The sequence below is a fragment of the Oncorhynchus tshawytscha genome, linkage group LG07 (assembly GCF_018296145.1).
Source record: "Oncorhynchus tshawytscha isolate Ot180627B linkage group LG07, Otsh_v2.0, whole genome shotgun sequence".
NCBI lineage: Eukaryota > Metazoa > Chordata > Actinopteri > Salmoniformes > Salmonidae > Oncorhynchus > Oncorhynchus tshawytscha.
Genome location: NC_056435.1, coordinates 17,226,334 through 17,246,389, shown reverse-complemented (window position 1 = coordinate 17,246,389; position 20,056 = coordinate 17,226,334). Strand labels below are relative to the sequence as shown.

Here is a 20,056-nt window from a genome sequence, read left to right as displayed (position 1 = left end):
CCATTGATCATCCTTGAGATGTTTCTTCAACTTGTTTGGAGTCCACCTGTGGTAAATTCAATTGATTGGACATGATTTGGAAAGGCACACACCTGTCTATATAAGCTCCTACAGGTAACAGTGGATGTCAGAGCAAAAACCAAGCCATGAGGTCAAATAAATTATCCGTTGAGCTATGAGACAGGATTGCGTCAAGGCACAGATCTGGGGAAGGGTACCAAAACATTTCTGCAGCATTGAAGGTCCCCAAGAACACAGTGGCCTCCATAATTCTTAATTGGAGGAAGTTTGGAACCACCAAGACTCTTCCAAGAGCTGGCCACCCAGCCAAACTAAGAAATCGGGGGAGAAAGGCCTTCATCAGGGAAGGGAACAAGAACCCGATGGTCACCCTGACAGAGCTACAGATTTCCTCTGTGGAGATGGGAGAACCTTCCGGAAGGACAACAATCTCAGCAGCACTCCACCGATCAGGACTTTATGGAAAAGTGGGCAGACGGAATCCACTCCACAGTAAAAGGCACATGACTGCCAGCTTGGAGGTTGCCGAAAGGCATTCAGGCCAAAGAGTTCAATCTTGGTTTCATCAGACCAGAGAATCTTGTTTCTCATGGTCTGAGAGTCTTTAGGTGCCTTTTGGCAAACTCTAAGCGGGCTGTAATGTGCCTTTTACTGAGGAGTGGCCTCCGTCTGGCCACTCTACCACAAAGGCCTGATTGGTGGAGTGCTGCAGAGATGGTTGTCCTTCTGGAAGGTTCTCCCATCCCTACAGAGTAACTCTAGAGCTGTCAGAGTGACCATCGGGTTCTTGGTCACCTCCCTGACAAAGGCCCTTCTCCCCCGTTTGCGCAGTCTGGCCGGGTGGCCAGTTCTAGGAAGAGTCTTCCAAACGTCTTCCATTAAAAAATGATGGTGGCCACTGTGTTTTTGGGGACCAATGCTGCAGACATTTTTTGGTACCATTCCCCAGATCTGTGCCTCGACACAATCCTGTCTCGGAGCTCTAAGGACAATTTATTTGACCTCATTGCTTGGTGTTTGATCTGACATGCATTGTCAACTGTGAGACCTTATATAGACAGGTGTAACCATACACGATATGATTTCATGTGGCCTTAAATAAAACACATTCTCAGTCAAAAATATAAGTCAGAATACACTCTTTCTATTCTCTCATTTGATTTCAGGTTCTCTGAATGTTCTTCCACACAGACAGCAGTGGTAGGACTTTTACCGTGTTTATCCTCTTATACTCCTTCAGGCTACTTGACCAGGTAAAACTCTTCCCAGACTGGGAGCATTGGAAAGGGTTTTCTCTTCTGTATCCTCTCATGAGCTTTAAGTTCTGCCATTCGTGAGAATCTATTTTTACACTGGGAGCAGAAAACGCTTTTCTCCTCTATGTATTCTCTCATGCCTTTTCAGGTTAGTTAACATGGTAAAACTCTTTTCACACTGGGAACATTGGTAAGGCTTTTCTCCTGTGTGTATCCTCTCGTGAGCTTTCAGGTGCCCTATCTGAGTAAAACTCTTTCCACACTGGGAACATTGGAAAGGCTTTTCTCCTGTGTGTATCCTCTCATGAGCTTGAAGGTCCCATAACTGAGTAAAACTCATTCCACAGTGGGAACAGTGATGAGGCTTTTCTCCTGTGTGTATTCTCTCATGCCTTTTCAGGTTAGCTAACACGGCAAAACTCTTTCCACACTGGGAGCATTGGTAAGGCTTTTCTCCTGTGTGTAGTCTCGCATGCTTTTTTAGGTTTCCTATCCGAGTAAAACTCTTTCCACAATGGGAACATTGGAATGGCTTTTCTCCTTTATGTATTCTCTCATGTTCTTTTAATTGCCCTATCTTAGTAAACCTCTTTCCACACTGGGAACATTGGAAAGGCTTTTCTCCTGTGTGTTTCCTCTTATGAGCTTTTAGGTCCCCATCCTGATTAAAACTCATTCCACATTGGGAACAGTGATAAGGCTTTTCTCCTGTGTGTATTCTCTCGTGTCTTTTCAGGTTAGCTAACACAGCAAAACTCTTTCCACACTGGGAGCATTGGAAAGGTTTTTCTCCTGTGTGTGTCCTCTCATGCAGTTTTAGGTTCCCTAACCAGCAAAAACTCTTTTCACAGTGGGAGCAGTGGTGTTGTCTGGCTGGTTTGGGCGTCTCTGGGTCTGGTTCCCCTGAAGGACTCTTCCCGCTGTCAGAGTGAGAGTCTGGTTTCTCTCCTGCCAAAGACAAACAGAGTATCTAGTTAAACAGAGACCTGAATGAAACCTCCACATGATAAAACTGTCTTCCTATGAGGTTTAATCTAGACTAGATCCCTCAATAAAAGAGCAGAACTGGTCATCACAGAGTTGCTGTAGTGCTTTGTAGGCTGGGTAAATCCATTTGAATTCCATACATTTTTGACATCCCTTTTGATTTAAAAAAACATTTCCTTTACATGTTTGCCTTTGGAAGAAGTAGTAAAAACATTAATGAGATATACAGTACCAGTCAAAAGTTGACACATCTACTCATTCCAGGGGTTTTCTTTATATTGACTATTTTTTACATTGTAGAATAATAGTGAAGACATGAATTCCATGAAATAACACATATGGAATCATGTAGTAACTAAAAAAGTGGTAAACATATCCAAATATATTTTAGAATATTCAAAGTAGCCACCCTTTGCCTTCATGACAGCTTTGCACACTCTTGGCATTCTCTCAACCAGCTTCACCTGGAATAGTTTTCCAACAGTCTTTAAGGAGTTCTCACATATGCTGAGCAATTGTTGGCTGCTTTTCCTTCACTCTGCAGTCCAACTCATCCCAAACCATCTCAATTGGGTTGAGGTCGGGTGATTGTGGTGGCCAGGTCATCTGATGCAGCACTCCATCACTCTCCTTCTTGGTCAAATAGCCCTTACACAGCCTGGAAGTGTGTTGGGAGATTGTCCTGCTGAGAAACAAATGATAGTCCCACTAAGCGCAAACCAGATGGGATGGTGTATCGCTTCAGAATGCTGTGGTAGCCAGACAGGTGTGTGCCTTTCCAAATCATGTCCAATCAATTGAATTTACCACAGGTGGACTCCAATCAAGTTGTAGAAACATCTCAACGATGATCAATGGAAACAGTATGCACCCGAGCTCAATTTCAAGTCTCATAGTAAAAGGTTTGAATACTTATGTACATAATAATATTAAATAAGTAAATAAATAATAATGTTTTTCTTATAATAAATTTAGCATTTTTTCTAAAAACCTATTTACGCCTTTTCATTATCGGGTATTGTGTGTAGATTGATGACAATTTTTATTCATTGTAGAATAAGGCTGTAACGTAACAAAATGTGGAAAGACTTTAGTGACAAATAAAAATAGTTTTTTATATATATATATATTTGTTATTATATCTCTCAGATACAGGGCAGACACCTCAGAACAAACTTCATTTACATTTTTGCGGGAAACAATGTTACTATGGTTATTGTTGTTCCATGTTGTGAATGTTGTCCAATGTGTTACTATGGTTACTGTTGTTCCATGTTGTGAATGTTATCCAATGTTTTACTATGGTTACTGTTGTTCCATGTTGTGAATGTTATCCAATGTGTTACTATGGTTACTGTTGTTCCATATTGTGAATGTTCTCCAATGTGTTACAGCAGTATGAACAAATATTTTATTGACAAAACCATTTAAAAATATTTTTTGTTGATACTTACAATTCAAAATAGCAAAATTATCCTTGGTATAACCTAAAAACATTTCTCATTCCGTTGTCGTTGGAGTGAGGCCTAGCCGACTGGTGAAGGGAGTCTCATTCACATTGGGAAATTATTTGGCAATCCTTTCTTTGGGGTAATTATATCATTTGGGAAAATGTATTTCAATTTATTTACCTGTTGGACCCACCACTATGTCATTTCTCTCCTGTTCTATTAGACCCACCACTATGTAATTTCTCTCCTGTTCTATTAGACCCACCACTGTCATTTCTCTCCTGTTCTATTAGACCCACCACTATGTAATTTCTCTCCTGTTCTATTGGATCCACCACTATGCCATTTCTCTCCTGTTCTATTCGTTTTCATATCAAAATTATTTTGTTGTCCAGAAGCCAAAAGGCACAATCCTAGTTGTTGCAGCTTTAGACTCCCTCTCTTTCTAAGTTTCTAAAAAAGGTTTTCATCTGTCAGATATGAACCTCTACCAGGTGGACTGTATAGAACAGTGTGTTCATCTCTGTCAGATATGAACCTCTATCAGGTGGACTGTATAGAACGGTGTGTTCTAATAAAACACTATAGGAGTGGTCTCCAGATGCATATTCATGCCATGAGGCTAGTAGCTTAGCATTTCTCTCCATTGAATACAGGCAGTTGACGTCAAAAACTATCAGACTGGGGGCATTGTGTGTAGTAAATTGTGGGCATTGTGTGTAGTAAATCATAACAACACAAAAATCACTACATGCCCTGCCCCCAGTCTGCGGTCAGCATTTAGACCATTCTCAAATATACATGTTAAGTCACTTTTTGGAAACGGAACGGAGAAAACAAGGGGTAGCTTGCTCTCTACGTCGTCTGATGATTCTAGACATATCAGACATCATCCCAGGGCCCTCCGTTGAAGAGGTATTGACAAGCCAACTCCGAATATCCAAAATGAACAAAAACTATTTAAGGCGGAACTTACTGGTGTTAATCAGATCTCCTATCTCCACCTCTTCATCTTTCAATGTGACAGTAATCTCCCCTTCCTTCTTCACTCCAAAAACTGCATCATCATCTTTCTCTTCCTCTTCCTCTTTCACTTTGAACTCGTCTTCCTCTTCTTTCACTGAAACGTCTTCCTCTTCTTTCACTGAAACGTCTTCCTCTTCTTCTTTCACGGTAACAGCCTCACCCTCTACTTCTTGTTTAACTGTAACATCCCCCTCTTCCTTCTCCTCTTTCACGACAAGGTTCAGCCCCAGAGCTTCTTTCTCCGTCCAGCAGATCTCCTCTTCTTTAACAGGAGGAGAGTAGTTTAGGGAGCTCATGGTCCGGGATGTTAACTAGCTAGCTATAATTAGCGACTAGGCTAGTGCTAACTTAACCAGCCAGCTACTATAGCTGACGAATAAAGAATAACGAAATATTAAATTAAATAGGTTAACAAGTAGATACTGTCTAAAACACAGTAGCTAATATACTTCGAAAGCGTAGAAATAGCTTGAATCTATCGGCTATGTTGTCTAGCAAGCTACCGAGGTGGTTGACGAGCTGTTTCTGAAGAACCGTCCACTAGATTATACGTCACGCTGGCAGCGTCGCCTGAAAGACGCACATCGCCGTCTGCTGACTGGAGGGGAAACGCAGTTGAGGATCACATTTTATTTTCAGATAAAGTTCATTTTAAATGTATTTAATTAACTTTTTTAAACTTTAGTTTACAGCGCATTCTGAAAGTATTCAGACCCCTTGACTTTTTCCACATTTTGTTACCTTACAGCCGTATTCTAAAATGGATTAAATAGAAAATGTTCCTCATCAATCTACACACAATATTTTTTATTTAACTAGGCAAGTCAGTTAAGAACAAATTCTTATTTACAATGACAGCCTACCAAACCTGGACGATGCTGGTCCAATTGTGCATCCCTATGGGACTCACGGCCAGATGTGATTCAGTGCCTTAGACCGTTGCGCCACTCGGGAGCCCATAAAGCAAAGGTAACAGAACTAAATGACTATCGCCCCGTAGCACTTACTTCCGTCATCATGAAGTGCTTTGAGAGACTAGTCAAGGATCATATCACCTCCTCCTTACCTGTCACCCTAGACCCACTTCAATTTGCTTACCGCCCCAATAGATCCACAGACGATGCAATCATCATCGCACTGCCCATCTGGACAAGAGGAATGCCTACGTAGGAATGCTGTTCATTGACTATAGCTCAGCATTCAACACCATAGTACTCTCCAAGCTCTTCATTAAGCTTGAGGCCCTGGGTCTGAACCCCGCCCTGTGTAACTGGGTCCTGGACTTCCTGACGGGCCTCCCCCAAGTGGTGATACCCACAAGGATGGGTGCTCAGACCCCTCCTGTACTTCCTGTTCACCCATGACTGCGTGGCCATGCAAGCCTCAATCATCAAGTTTGCAGATGACACAACAGTAGTAGGCCTGATTACCAGCAATGATGAGACAGCCTACAGGGCAGAAGTGAGGGCCCTGGGAGTGTGGTGCCAGGAAAATAACCTCTCACCAAACATCAACAAAACAAAGGAGATGATCGTGGACTTCAGGAAACAGCTAATCATCATGTTTTGAATCTGAGAGTAAATAGAGCCGGGTTCAACTGGAGTTGTTATCAGATCCCTTAAGAACCGTAGTGTTCTTGGTCAATGAAAAACAGCCCCAAAAGGTTATTCAAAGAACTTGTTAGAAGGTGGGTTCATCGAGGAACCTCCGTTGTTGCGGGACTTCTTCCAGGAACTTCGCAATTACAGCTGAAAGCGATGGTGACAAGTTTGGATGCGACAAGTTGAAAAGGTTAAGTTGGGTTGATGTTTGCCTCTGAATATGTCTAGAAATAATTGATAATAATAATATAACATACAAATAATGAATAACAAAGACAATGATGGTTTTCTGTGAATAGCTTCCATAACGTTACTATAATTAATTACCGTAAATTTTAGAAAGCCGGGTTTGACCGTCGGCGTTGTATGAGCTAGAGTACAGTACCGTTATCTAGCTAGATAACGTTATGTCCTAACTAGGCACAACTAGTTTTGGATTATTTCCCTCAACTATATTCTTCCCATATATTGTATATCGTTTCCATAAAGCCAACATGGCTTTACACTCATTAACGTAAGTTTCCAATATAGAGCAGTTCTCACTATTGTGGTAATGAACTAGCTAACGTTAACTAACTAACTAACCAAGGACTAACCTGCATTTGAAGTGTACATTTAACCTACATAGCAGTCAATACAAACTGAAATCTATTAGCATGCAAATGATCTTTTCAGATGTTCTCAGATGTTCTAAATCAAGTCCTCTTCAATGAGGACCGAGTGGCCTTTATGTCTGTGACAAGGTATGCCTATGCACAAATCATCTGTTTCTTCATAAACATACAGTGGGGCAAAAAAGTATTTAATCAGCCACCAATTGTGCAAGTTCTCCCACTTAAAAATATGAGAGAGGCCTGTAATTTTCATCATAGGTACACTTCAACCATGACAGACAAAATGAGAAGAAAAAAAAATCCAGAAAATCACATCGTAGGATTTTTAATGAATTTATTTGCAAATTATGGTGGAAAATAAGTATTTGGTCACCTACAAACAAGCAAGATTTCTGGCTTTCACATACCTGTAACTTCTTCTTTAAGAGGCTCCTCTGTCCTCCACTCGTTACCTGTATTAATGGCACCTGTTTGAACTTGTTATCAGGATAAAAGACACCTGTCCACAACCTCAAACAGTCACACTCCAAACTCCACTATGGCCAAGACCAAAGAGCTGTCAAAGGACACCAGAAACAAAATTGTAAGCCTGCACCAGGCTGGGAAGACTAAATCTGCAATAGATAAGCAGCTTGGATTGAAGAAATCAACTGTGGGAGCAATTATTAGGAAATGGAAGACATACAAGACCACTGATAATCTCCCTAGATCTGGGGCTCCACGCAAGATTTCACCCCGTGGGGTCAAAATGATCACAAGAACAGCGAGGAAAAATCCCAGAACCACACGGGGGACCTAGTGAATGACCTGCAGAGAGCTGGGACCAAAGTAACAAAGCCTACCATCAGCAAGGCCATTGAAGATGAAACGTGGCTGGGTCTTTCAGCATGACAATGATCCCAAACACACCGCCCGGGCAACGAAGGAGTGGCTTCGTAAGAAGCATTTCAAGGTCCTGGAGTGGCCTAGCCAGTCTCCAGATTCAACCACATAGAAAATCTTTGGAGGGAGTTGAAAGTCCGTGTTGCCCAGCAACATCCCCAAAACATCACTGCTCTAGAGGAGCTCTGCATGGAGGAATGGGCCAAAATACCAGCAACAGTGTGTGAAAACCTTGTGAAAACTTACAGAAAATGTTTGACCTCTGTCATTGCCAACAAAGGGTATATAACAAAGTATTGAGATAAACTTTTGTTATTGACCAAATACTTATTTTCCACCATAATTTGCAAATAAATTCATTAAAAAATCTACCATGTGATTTTCTGGATTTCTTTTCTCATTTTGTCTGTCATAGTTGAAGTGTACCTATGATGAAAATTACAGGCCTTTCTCATCTTTTTAAGTGGGAGAACTTGCACAATTGGTGGCTGACTAAATACTTTTTGCCCCACTGTAGGTGTGCATGCTTATATAAAACTTCAGCTGATAATTTGTTATGTTCTTCGTTAATTGTATGTGTATTCATCTTTTCTTTCTTTTGTTGACATAGATTTCACTGCTTTTCACTCCTTTACTGCACATCGGCGGAAATCCATTTCACCGTGAGAGTGAAATCCCGCTGGCCTTTGATGGGGAGAACATCCACACCCTCGAGGACGTCCCCGTGGGACTGTATTTTTTATTTTCCCATTAATTTCCAAAACATGTCAGAAAAACACTTATGTTAAGTTACTGTGCTCTGGGGACAAGAGAAGTTGGGGTGAAGTTACCAGGGCCGGTCATAAAGATGGCAAACCTCCTAACATAACTAAGTGGATACGATATACACACTAAAGCTGAAAAAACTGTATTTAGCATCAAGTCTACAATATTGTTAGTTTACCAATGATTCATTTTTAATGTATGTTGTTTTTATTGTACATCATTATTTATATATATATATATATATATATATATATATATATATATATATATATGTATTTTAAATGTCATGAAAAGCACTGCACAAAGTAAATGTATTATTTATTATGGTCTGACATGTCTGCAGAAATGTTTTGTAATGTGTTTTGTTTGGTCAGTTGTTTTGTAAATATGAATTCACATTTGTGGTGCCACTAAATAAATAATTAATGATTTAAGTCAATATTGTTATTAAAATATGTTTTTATAATGGAGGGAGGGTGGACAGGGAGTTTTAAAAAATGAACCCCAAAAGGTTCTTAGAGGAACCATGATAAGGGGTTGTTCATATAACTTTTAGGGGTTCCCCCATTTTCAATTTGAAGAACCCCTACAGCATACTCCAGGAACCTTTCGTTTTTAGAGTGTATATTGATAAAAGTCACCTTGTGTGAGAGACATTTACATAGTTATACTCAGCCAAATTTGGGATGAGTATTTTTGGGGTGAAATAGTGGCCACAACAAACAGACCTGATATCACCCATAATTCGACATCATTGGATGTTACGTGTTGACTGGGTATGACCAAAGTTATTCTGTTTAGCTACACTTTGTAGTACATTCTTACACTATAATACATGTTTCTGATGCCACATAGCCCGTTTTCAAAGGGAGTCATTGGTTTTTAGGGGCAGTCGCTTTTTAGCTTTTTGTCTGAAAGTATTTTCTCAACTGCGATACCAACTCCAGTAAGCAGATGGCGATGTGCGTCTTTCAGGTGATTCTGCCACTGTGACATATTCTAGTGTACGGGACGCTTCTTCAACATCAACAGCTAGTCAGTCACCTTGGTTCATTCTAACTTTATGGAAAAAGGTTTATTCAATACATCTAGCAACTCCACTCATACTGGGAAAATACAGTAATACAAACTCAGAGCCTCCTGAATGGGCCCTGTTAACACCTCCACACAGGAATACACACTCAGAGCCTACGAGGCTTTCCTAAAAACTACACTTTGAGTTTTTCGCTCACCTCTTTTTTAAAAACTACATTTGAGATTTGGTATCCACTCGGCTCACTGCCTCTCAGATCTGCTCCATTCCCAAAGTGTGGTCTCCCTGAGATCCCAAGTTTGAGGGATACCTGGCGCACCATTTACCCAGGTCGTCAAGAGTGGTCACCAAATGAAGATTAACATCCCCAAATGTGGTTAATTTCTTTCATATCAAATGAGACAAACAAACTTATCACACAAGACATAATGTTGCAGTTTTGTTCTCAGTGTCCACTGAAAGTTGCCTAGTAACAACAACTGGGACATGAAAGACACCCACCATGAGACCCACTAAATCTTCCCAAGCAAACAAATTGAAAAACCCACACCAAACTTAAAGACAGGATGTGGTTAAAATAATTTATTACAATCAATCCCATTAATACTTTTACAAAATCATAATTCTCATTCATTCTTAATTAATTCTATTTACAAAAACATCAAACAAAAACAAACCTCAGGGGAGCATCGTCCCTCCCCGTCATACCTAACCAATACCTAACCCTTTCCCTATCTCCCCTTCCCTAATCTATCCCCTTACCAAACTCACTCTAACACTCCCAGCCCTAAACCCCTTTCCACCTCTCCCGTGCAGCATGCTTCCCCCACTTCCTCTCCTCCCTCTTCATCTTCCACCTCAAATCACCTTCCACCCTTCTCACTATCCCTTCCACCCCCAATCTCTCCCTGTCTTGACTAAATTCTGCCTGGCTTCCCACAGTCCCCTTTTAAAGAGACTCATGAGAAGCCAGAGCAGAAACCTGTCCCTATCCGTTCCCTTTGCTCTCCCTACGCCTCTCTCTAGCCTAGCCCATGTCAAAACAAAATCACTCCTAACCACACCTAGCATCACCCGTGCCCTAGCCCAGACTAGTCCGGCAAAGGCACAGTCCCAGAAGGCATGGCGCACAGTCTCCTCCCTGCCACAAGAGGATCTTGGACAGGTGGGGGATTGCACCAAACTATACCGGTACAAGATGGCACGTACCGGCAAGCGCTATGGAGGCCCAACCAATTCAGGTCCTTGAGCCTGTTGTCCAGGCCCCGCGCCTGCACTCCCTCCCAGACCACTGACGAGATGCCTGCTACAGGTGCAGGACTCCCTGCCTGCCTGACCTCCTCGTACAGGTGCCTGTGGTCTAAACCTACTCGGGAGTCTTCAACCTCGGGTGCGCACGCAGCCACTTGGCCGCATGGCCAAAGTGCCACGGCAGCTGTTCCGCCCGAGGACCCACGTTAGACCACACCATTACGCTTCTCGCCTTATACGAGAAGAACACCCGCAGGAGGTAACCGGACGGGTGTATAACCGGACGAGCAAGCTCCGTCAACAAGAAAGAAACAAAAATGGTGTCCAGCTTGAGGGGGAAATGTGGTACCCCTACCTCCCTCCCCGATGGGACAGATCATGCGTTCCCTGGCGACCCACTCGCACCTGCCACTCCACATAAACTGAAACACAAGCCTCACTAGAGGCCTCCTCAGACAAGCCGGCAATGGGTAGATGTATGCCAAATACAAAAGAGACGGCAACACATCCACCTTTAGGACCAGGACTTTGCCCATAAAAGACAAATACCTAGCCTTCCACATTGCTAGTTTCCTCTGTACCACTGCGATACGCATGTTCCAGTTTAGCGTCGCTGAGCCGGAGGTCTCAAAATAAACCCGAGAATCCTCAGGGCCCCTTCACAGAGAGATAACCCCCCAGGCACATCCGTTCTACCGCGCCATCTTCCGAAAAACTTGACGGAAAACTTTGCATGGTTCAGAACTGCTCCCGACGCTCGGGTGAAATCCCCAAAGATGGCAAGGGACCTTGTCAGGCACGAGTCCTTGCACAACAGCAAGGAAGTGTCGTCGGCATACTGCGTCATCTTAACACGCAGCCCACCGCTTCCAGGGATCAACAAGCCTTCCACCCCTGTGTCTGCCCTAATGGCAGCCCCCAGAGGCTCCATGTACAGAACGAAGAGGAGAGCCGAGAGTGGGCATCCCTGCCTGACCCCAGACGAGAGGTCAAAAATGTCACCTAAGTGACTATTTACACTAACTCGACACCCCGCTCCGACATATAAAGTACGGATCCATCCTATAAACTTCTCCCCAAATCCTAATCTACCTAACACCCTGAATAGAAAAGATCTATTCACACGATCAAAAGCTTTCGCCTGATCTAGCGCTGCTACCATTAAAGGCAGCCCTCTATCTTCAACCCAAGCGATGGAATCCCTGATCAACTGTAGGTTCCATCTTATAGAGCGGCCCTCTACCCCGCACGTCTGATCCTCGTGGACGACGTAGGGAAGGGCTGTGCGCAACCGGTCTGCTAAAACCTTTGCAAGAATCTTGTAATCTACGCACAGCATGGTCAATGGCCGCCAGTTGCCAAGGTCAGTTGCTTCCCCCTTCTTATAAAGAAGTGACAGCACACCAACAGCCATTGATCCCCCGGGACCCCGTGTCAAGGATGGCCTTCAAGACTTCGAGAACCACTGGTCCAAGTATACCCCAAAACTTGAGGTAAAACTCAGCCGGCAGCCCATCCATCCCAGGCACCTTCCCTTTTCCCATCCTCCTAAGAGCGCTCTCAACCTCTTCTAGTGAGATCTGGGCCTCCATCACGTCTCTAATGTCCTCTGGCAATCTATTTCCCTTTCCTTAAATAAACCTTGGAAATGATCAGTTGTCACCCTGACCATTTCCTCTGGTTTACTTACTATACTACCATTTTCTTCCCTAACTCCATGCATTACCTTCCTACTCTGCCTGGCCCTAACCGACTTAAAGAAAGTAGCAGAACAAGTCTCATTATGTTCTAGAAAGCCACTATGCGCACGCTCCAGGAAAGCTCGAGTCTTCTGCTCCTGCAGCTCCCTGAGCTGCGCCTTTAGGGCTGCGAATCTCTCCCAGTCAATCGACCCGCCGAGGTTGCCTGCCTCGTACTCGAGTTCAATTAACCTTTGGATACGATCCACCTCCCTCCTTTCCTCCCTTTTTTCCTTCTACAATATCCTATTATAAAAGCCCTTATCCTCCCCTTGACTAAATCCCACCACTCTAACACCCCTCGCACATGGACCGGAGGCCGTCAAGCCTCCGAAAGAAACAAAAATGCGTCAACGAAAGCCTGCTCCTCCAGTATATCCCGATCTAACCTCCAGTACCCCCTACCGAAGAGTCAGACTGGCGACCCCACCTGCAGGAACACCCCGTCGTGATCCGTGAAGAAAACAGGCAACAGCCGCCCAGACAACTGACCCAAAGACCTGGATACAAAAATGTAGTCGAGCCTCCGCGCAACCCCCCTGGAGTTGCGCCATGTAGGACCGACCATTGCCGGAGTAGTGTGCAGGCCACCATCAACCAGACCATGGCAAGCCATTAGCCCAGAGATGGCACCTGCACTGCTATCACCGCCTACCCCTAAATCTATATTAAAGTCTCCTCCTATCACCAAGTGCCTGTTTGTAACACACAGGGGCGCCAGACAGTCCACCATCTCCCTCCTGTCTGCCGCCACCTGTGGCCCATACACCCCAATTAACCTATATCTAGCTTCTCTAAAATTAACATCTATCCCCAAAACTCTACCCTGCATTATTACAAAAGTGTTCTCTATTTTAACCTCTCTATGCCCACACAAAATCCCTACTCCTGTTGAGTGCACCCCTCCTATGCCCCAAAAAGATTCCCCCTTATCCCACTCCCTCTTAAATCTACACACGTCCCCACCATCCCTCAGGTGAACTTCCTGTAAAAAACAGAAATCAAACCCCACACCCTCTAAATAACAAAAAACCGCCCTCCTTTTAACATTATCCCTTAACCCCTAACATTTAGACTAAAAAAAGAAACATAACTATTCATTAAATTATTTACAACAAATAAAGACCCCAAAACCCAAAGAAAAACCAGGAGACTCACCCGATGCTCCCCTGGTCCATCTCCACCGGCGGGGACGTCCTCTCCTCTCCTGACGCCCCCCCGTCCTCCATCCCAACCCATGACCCAGGCAGTGTGTTGGGTCCTCCCTCCCCACCCACCATCCCCCTCCCTGTTTGACTCGGGGCTGCATGTAGGGGACCCCACCTCCCCAAACAGGAGTTGGGATCCCTCTAGCAAACAGCCCACCGACCCCCACTGGAGTCATCCACTAAAATGCAAGGGGCTGAGGCAAACCGGGAGGACAAATTACCCCCCCGCCACTCTCTTAGCCCCCTCCCCCTCCACACCCCCTCCCTCTCACTTCCTGCCAAGCTCCCCCTCTTTATCCCTTTCTTCTTTGGTGAAGGAGGTAGCGGGGAGACACAACGTCCCATCCCCGCTAACTCCTCCACCAAATCCCTCATTTCGACCTCGAGGAAGCCTGGCAGGCTGTCCCCCCCATCTCCCCCCTCCCACCCCCTCCCTCCCACCTCCACTCCTCCCTCCTTCTCCGTCACTGTCCCCGTTCCCTCTTCCACTCCTTCTCGTACCACTGTCCCCTTCTCCCTCTTCTCAGCTCCTCCACCATCTTCCGTCCCCTTTTTCTTCTCTCCTTCTGTTCCATTCTTTTCTTCTCCTTGCCTCTTTCTTCCCACCTCATCCTTCTTCCCATCTTCTTCCTGCGCCGTCTTTTCCCCTGTGCCATCCATGCAATCCGCACGCGTCCTTTCTTTCCTCCCGCCATCCCCCGCTCCCCCAGCTGCAGACGCGTATGACCTGTGACGAGCCGGGCAATCACGCCACAGGTGTACTTTCGAGCCACACCCGTGGCAAGCCTTGGGCTCGTCACACTCCTTGGCCTCGTGCTCTTCCGACCCACAAAACGACATTTCTTGGCACTGCACGAGGCCAGGATATGGCCGTAGGCCATACAACGCCTGCAGAACGGGGGCTGACGTGCATAGTAGAGTGTTCCCTGTCAGCCCCAGGAGAACATCGCCGGAGGATGGAGGTAGCCATCCACACTCTTCGGGGACTCCTGAGTAACGCCTGGAACCCTCTCCTCCCAGTCCCTGAGGTACCTCGCTGAGGAGACATTGTCCATGTATCTCCCCAGAAAGGCCCTCACTTCTTCATCCTTCACGTGCGGATTGTACATGTTTACGGTGACCACCCTGAAGTTGTTCTTTGCCAGGCTGGTCACCGCATAATGGCACAGGGGTCCTTTTCTTTCCGCTTCCTTTGCCATCTTCAATACATCATCATGTTTCTCTTGCTTGTGAAACGTCACATCAAAACCCTTTTCATTTGGGTTGCCTTGAAGGCAGAGTACTTCCTTCACCTCTATCCTGAGGCATCCCATCAATATGGTCCTTCCAAAAGTTTCCCTGCCCCAAGGTTCCATCTCCTTTTCAGTCCATGAAAATCTTACGGTATTTGCTATACCAATCCCCGGAACCGACCAGGTTTGCTTGTTTGTATTCATTTTTCTTCTTCAAAAAAAAAAAGCTCTCTTCAGAAAGAAGCTTCAACCTGAAATGAAAACATCTTTACAAAAAGGTGGAGCAACTAAAGGTGTTGACTCTCCACATCTATCAAGACAACTGGAGCGCTGGGCCAGACACTCTTAAATAGAACCTGGACCAGCTCAGGTGAAACACCTTCCCACTAACGAGATGGACAAGCCAGCACAGGTGTAATACATCCTGACTAACAGAAATGGAAAAGCCAAAAGACTAACACCTTAAGAGAATGCTTACCACCAACAGAAAACAACTTACATTTCACATTATAATCAACTACATTTCTTCACCAATATAAACATGGGGTCTACTGGCTGTGAACAATTAAAAACAAGACCTTGTCTTCCTAAAACTCACTAGCTTCTAAATCTCCCGTCTTAATACTCACAAGCTTCTAGAACTCTCGTCCCCTTGAAACGAGCCCAAACAAAACTAATCTCCAATATGGAAAAACGTGCAGTCAAAGTAAATGGAAACGCACTGGCTAAATACAACACAAAACATTTTGACTGCCCACCCTTGAGACAAACAGCAACCAAGTTGTCCTCACCACGGACATGTCTGATTTCAAGAGGAAACTCCTGCGATATCCGTAGTAACTTTCCACCTCACCGCGGGCTTCTCTCTCTTTTCAGGTTTCACTAGATAGGTATGTTGTTGGATTGGGGCCCAGTCCCCAATGTCATGCTCTAGTACATTTGGGGTGGCACATCTGAGAATTAACCTTGATATTCTAAAAGCAGGGCAACAATGTCTATATAATTTTACCAAAAAATCTGTCAGTTGGTTGCATGAATAATTATTATTACTAAATGTTCCATGAAATGTAATGAAATATTTGATTGGATAGTCAAATTTTCAACATCTTTTCAGTGACATTTTGCAAGGTGGAATAGCATATCCAAATCAATAACCAATGTGTAGAAACAGTTTGGGATAAATTGAAAACCTAAACATAACATGTGCAATGTACACAAATATCTGTATTTTTTAAAACAAGTACCTGTATTTTTTAAACAAGTACCTTATAAACTGCATAAGCACCAAAAAACAAGTTGTCCTCACCATGGACACAAGCACCAGAAATGCTGTTGTTTTGACAAGCAGCAATAAATCACTGATATCAATTAGAAAGGAAATCAGATTGTTCGTGCTTTTGAAACTAACACAACTAAAAAAACACATGGAAATGGAAGATATATTTTACCTCACTGGTTAGAGGACAACCTGTAGAAGACAGTCAGCTACATTTTGGAGTGATGCATTTAAATGTAGGGGTCACTAAACAAAGGAACGCAACACTTATTTGTCATCACTCAATGAAATCATGTTGAAATCAATTGTGCCGAGAGGAGGGAGATGAGGTTGCAAGTCCTGTTAAAACTAACAGCTCAAAAACCATACGGAATCTGGGAGTAATGTGTACATCACTGGTTAGATGACAACTTGTATAAAACAGCTAGCTACATTTTAAAGTGTTGCATTTTGATTCAAGTGGGTCACCAATGTGGTAAGTGTAACACAGCTCTTTTTGTGTTGGTCACTTTTTGTTAAATCACATAAACAGTAACTCTTTCATTTCAGAGCCTGGATTTTTCCCAATGCTAATATCCATAATCACGCTGAAATCAATTGAATGGGGCAAACGTTCAGGATTCTACATTGTGAAATATATTAAAATACTCAAACTACAATGTTAAAAACATTCTAAATTGTGAAATTATTAGCATGAATAGCATGAAACAACTCCTTCATGTATTTTCTGATGTTTGATCAGAGATCTTTTAATAGAGTATCTCTTGTATCTCTTGTCACACTGATCACAGCTATAAGGTTTGATGAGTTTTACTCATTTAGCTGAGTAAAACTGAGTAAAACTCTTCCCACATTGATTACAGCTGTAAGATTTCTTTCCTGTGTGTGTTCTCTGGTGTTGAGTCAGATAGCCAGTTCTACCAAAAAATTTCCCACATTGAACACATCTATAAGGTTTCTCTCCTGTGTGTGTTCTCTGGGGTAGCGTTAGATGGCTAGATGTAATACATCTCTTCCCACATTGATTACAGCTGTAAGGGTTCTCTCCTGTGTGTGTTCTCTGGTGTAGATTCAGAGTGCTAGATGCAGCAAAACTCTTCCCACATTGACCACAGCTAGAAGGTTTCTCTCCTGTGTGGATTCTCTGATGAATTTTAATGCCTGATGTGGAGGTGAATCTCTTCCCACAGTCAGAGCAGCAGTGAGTTATCTTCCCTGTGGATCTCTGCAGGTGTTTCTTGAGGTGTTTTGATCTGGAGAGACTCTTCTCTGCCTTGTCAGCATCATGAGGTTGTTGAGGCTCCCCAGAGGATCCACAGTAGTCCTGTCTCTCTCCTGTGTGAACAACAAAGTCAGACAGATGGTTAAAGGCCCACAACAGCGGTAATCCACTGTAAAAGGTGATGCCAACAGCATAGCCATGATGTTGTACAACAATTGACATCTCTAATGAATGCTAAAGTTATTTGACAATTGTCTTAAAATGAGCAAGAAGTCATATTTTTTTCTTGTTTTCACATTAGTAGTAACATCTAAGATTGTAGACTAGACATAAGTTATTCATGTTGTTGAAACTCTAAGCAGTGTGCCAGACGACTTTTGGTCTCCAATATAGGCCCCTTTCTGTGTTTGCTAAAATTGCGGCACGAGGGCAATGCACATGCAATTTAGTTGTAGAAACTCCTCCCAACTAATGAGGAAACCGATAGTTATGGATGTAGTATATCTGCGTGGAGCAAAAATGGTGAGCAAAGATTTTAGTTTTCACAATATATTCTGAATGTGAATGGGGGAACTCAGGGGAGAAACCTCCATTTACAGGTTGCTTATGAGTGCATTTCACACTACTTTGGATTATAATTGTAAGGCTCGTTTGAATGTCCTTTTTAATATAATGTTTGCTACAATATTAAGAATTATGTGTAAGTATTGAAGAACTGCATTAATGACACTATCAATTTGGGTGTTGTCAATAAAGTTAAGATTGTATTTTATTTTTATTTTTTTAAATTGCACCTTTATTTAACCAGGTAGGCCAGTTGAGAACAAGTTCTCATTTACAACTGTGACCTGTCCAAGATAAAGCAAAGCAGTGCGACAAAAAAACAACAGAGTTACACGTGGGATAAATAATAGTACAGTCAATAACACAATAGAAAGTCTATATACGGTGTGTGCAAACGGAGTAAGGAGGTAAGGCAATAAATAGGCCATAGTAGTGAAGTAATTACAATTTAGCAGATTAACACTGGAGTGATAGATGTGCAGATGATGTGCAAGTAGAAATACTGCTGTGCAAAAGAGCAAAAAAAGTAAATAAAAACATGGGGATGAGGTAGGTAGTTGGATGGACTGTTTACAGATGGGCGGTGTACAGCTGCAGCGATCGTTAAGCTGCTCAGATAGCTAATGCTTAAAGTTAGTGAGGGAGATATAAGTCTCCAACTTCAGCGATTTATGCAATTCGTTCCAGTCATTGGCAGCAGAGACCTGGAAGCAAAGGCGGCCAAAGGAGGTGTTGGCTTTGGGGATGACCAGTGAGATATCCCTGCTGGAACGCGTGCTACAGGTGGGTGTTGCTATGCTGACAAGTGAGCTGAGTTAAGGCGGAGCTTTACCTAGCAAAGATTTACAGATGTCCTGGAGCCAGTGGGTTTGGCAATGAATATGTAGCCAGGGCCAGCCGACGAGAGCATACAGGTCGCAGTGGAAGGTGGTATATGGGGTATTGGTGACAAAACGGATGGCACTGTGATAGACTCCATCCAGTTTGCTGAGTGGAGTGTTGGAGGCTATTTTGTATATGACATCACCGAAGTCAAGGATCGGTAGGATAGTCAGTTTTGCGAGGGTATGTTTGGCCGCGTGAGTGAAGGAGGCATTGTTGTGAAATAGGAAGCCGATTCTAGATTTTATTTTGGATTGAGATGCTTAATATGAGTCTGTAAGGACAGTTTACAGTCTAACCAGAAACCTAGTTATTTGAAGTTGTCCACATATTCTATGTCAGAACTGTCCAGAGTAGTGATGCTAGTCGGGCGAGCGGGTGCGGGCAGCGATTGGTTGAAGAGCATGCATTTAGTTTTACTTGCGTTTAAGAGCATTTGGAGGTCACAGAAGGAGTGTTGTATGGCATTGAAGCTCGTTTGGAGGTTTGTTAACACAGTGTCCAAAGGGCCAGATGTATACAGAATGCTTTCCAATCTTTAGGAGTCTTGAACGATGCGAAAGAGGTTGAACAGACTAGTAATAGGAGTTGCAACAATGGCTGCGGATAATTTTAGAGAGAGAGGGTCCAGATTGTCTAGCCCAGCTGATTTGTACGGGTCCATGATTTGCAGCTCTTTCAGAACATCAGCTATCTGGATTTGGGTGAAGGAGAAGCTGGGGAGGCTTGGGCAAGTATCTGCAGGGGGTGTGGAGCTGTTGGCCAGGGTTGGGGTAGACAGGAGGAAAGCATGGGCAGCCGTAGAAAAAAGCTTATTGAATTTCTCGATTATCGTGGATTTATCGGTGGTGACAGTGTTTCCTAGCCTCAGTGCAGTGGGCAACTGGGAGGAGGTGCTCTTATTCTCCATGGACTTTACTGTGTCCCAAAACTTTTTGGAGTTAGAGCTACAGGATGCAAATTTCTGTTTGAAAAAGCTAGCCTTTGCTTTCCTAACCGACTGTGTGTATTGGGTCCCGACTTCTCTGAAAAATTACATGTCACGG

At 43.6% G+C, this 20,056-nt stretch overlaps 1 protein-coding gene across 1 annotated transcript; it reads right to left on the bottom strand.

Moving 5' to 3' along the window:
• Positions 1-1,010: 1,010 nt before the first annotated feature.
• On the bottom strand, positions 1,011-15,033 carry LOC112253756 (zinc finger protein 239-like). The gene is made up of 4 exons (XM_042325007.1): positions 14,914-15,033; positions 5,245-5,339; positions 4,692-4,744; positions 1,011-2,225 (listed from the first exon to the last, which is right to left on the bottom strand). The coding sequence occupies exons 1-4, from the start codon at positions 15,031-15,033 to the stop codon at positions 1,369-1,371; spliced, it is 1,125 nt and encodes a 374-aa protein (XP_042180941.1). The 3' UTR covers positions 1,011-1,368.
• Positions 15,034-20,056: the final 5,023 nt, after the last annotated feature.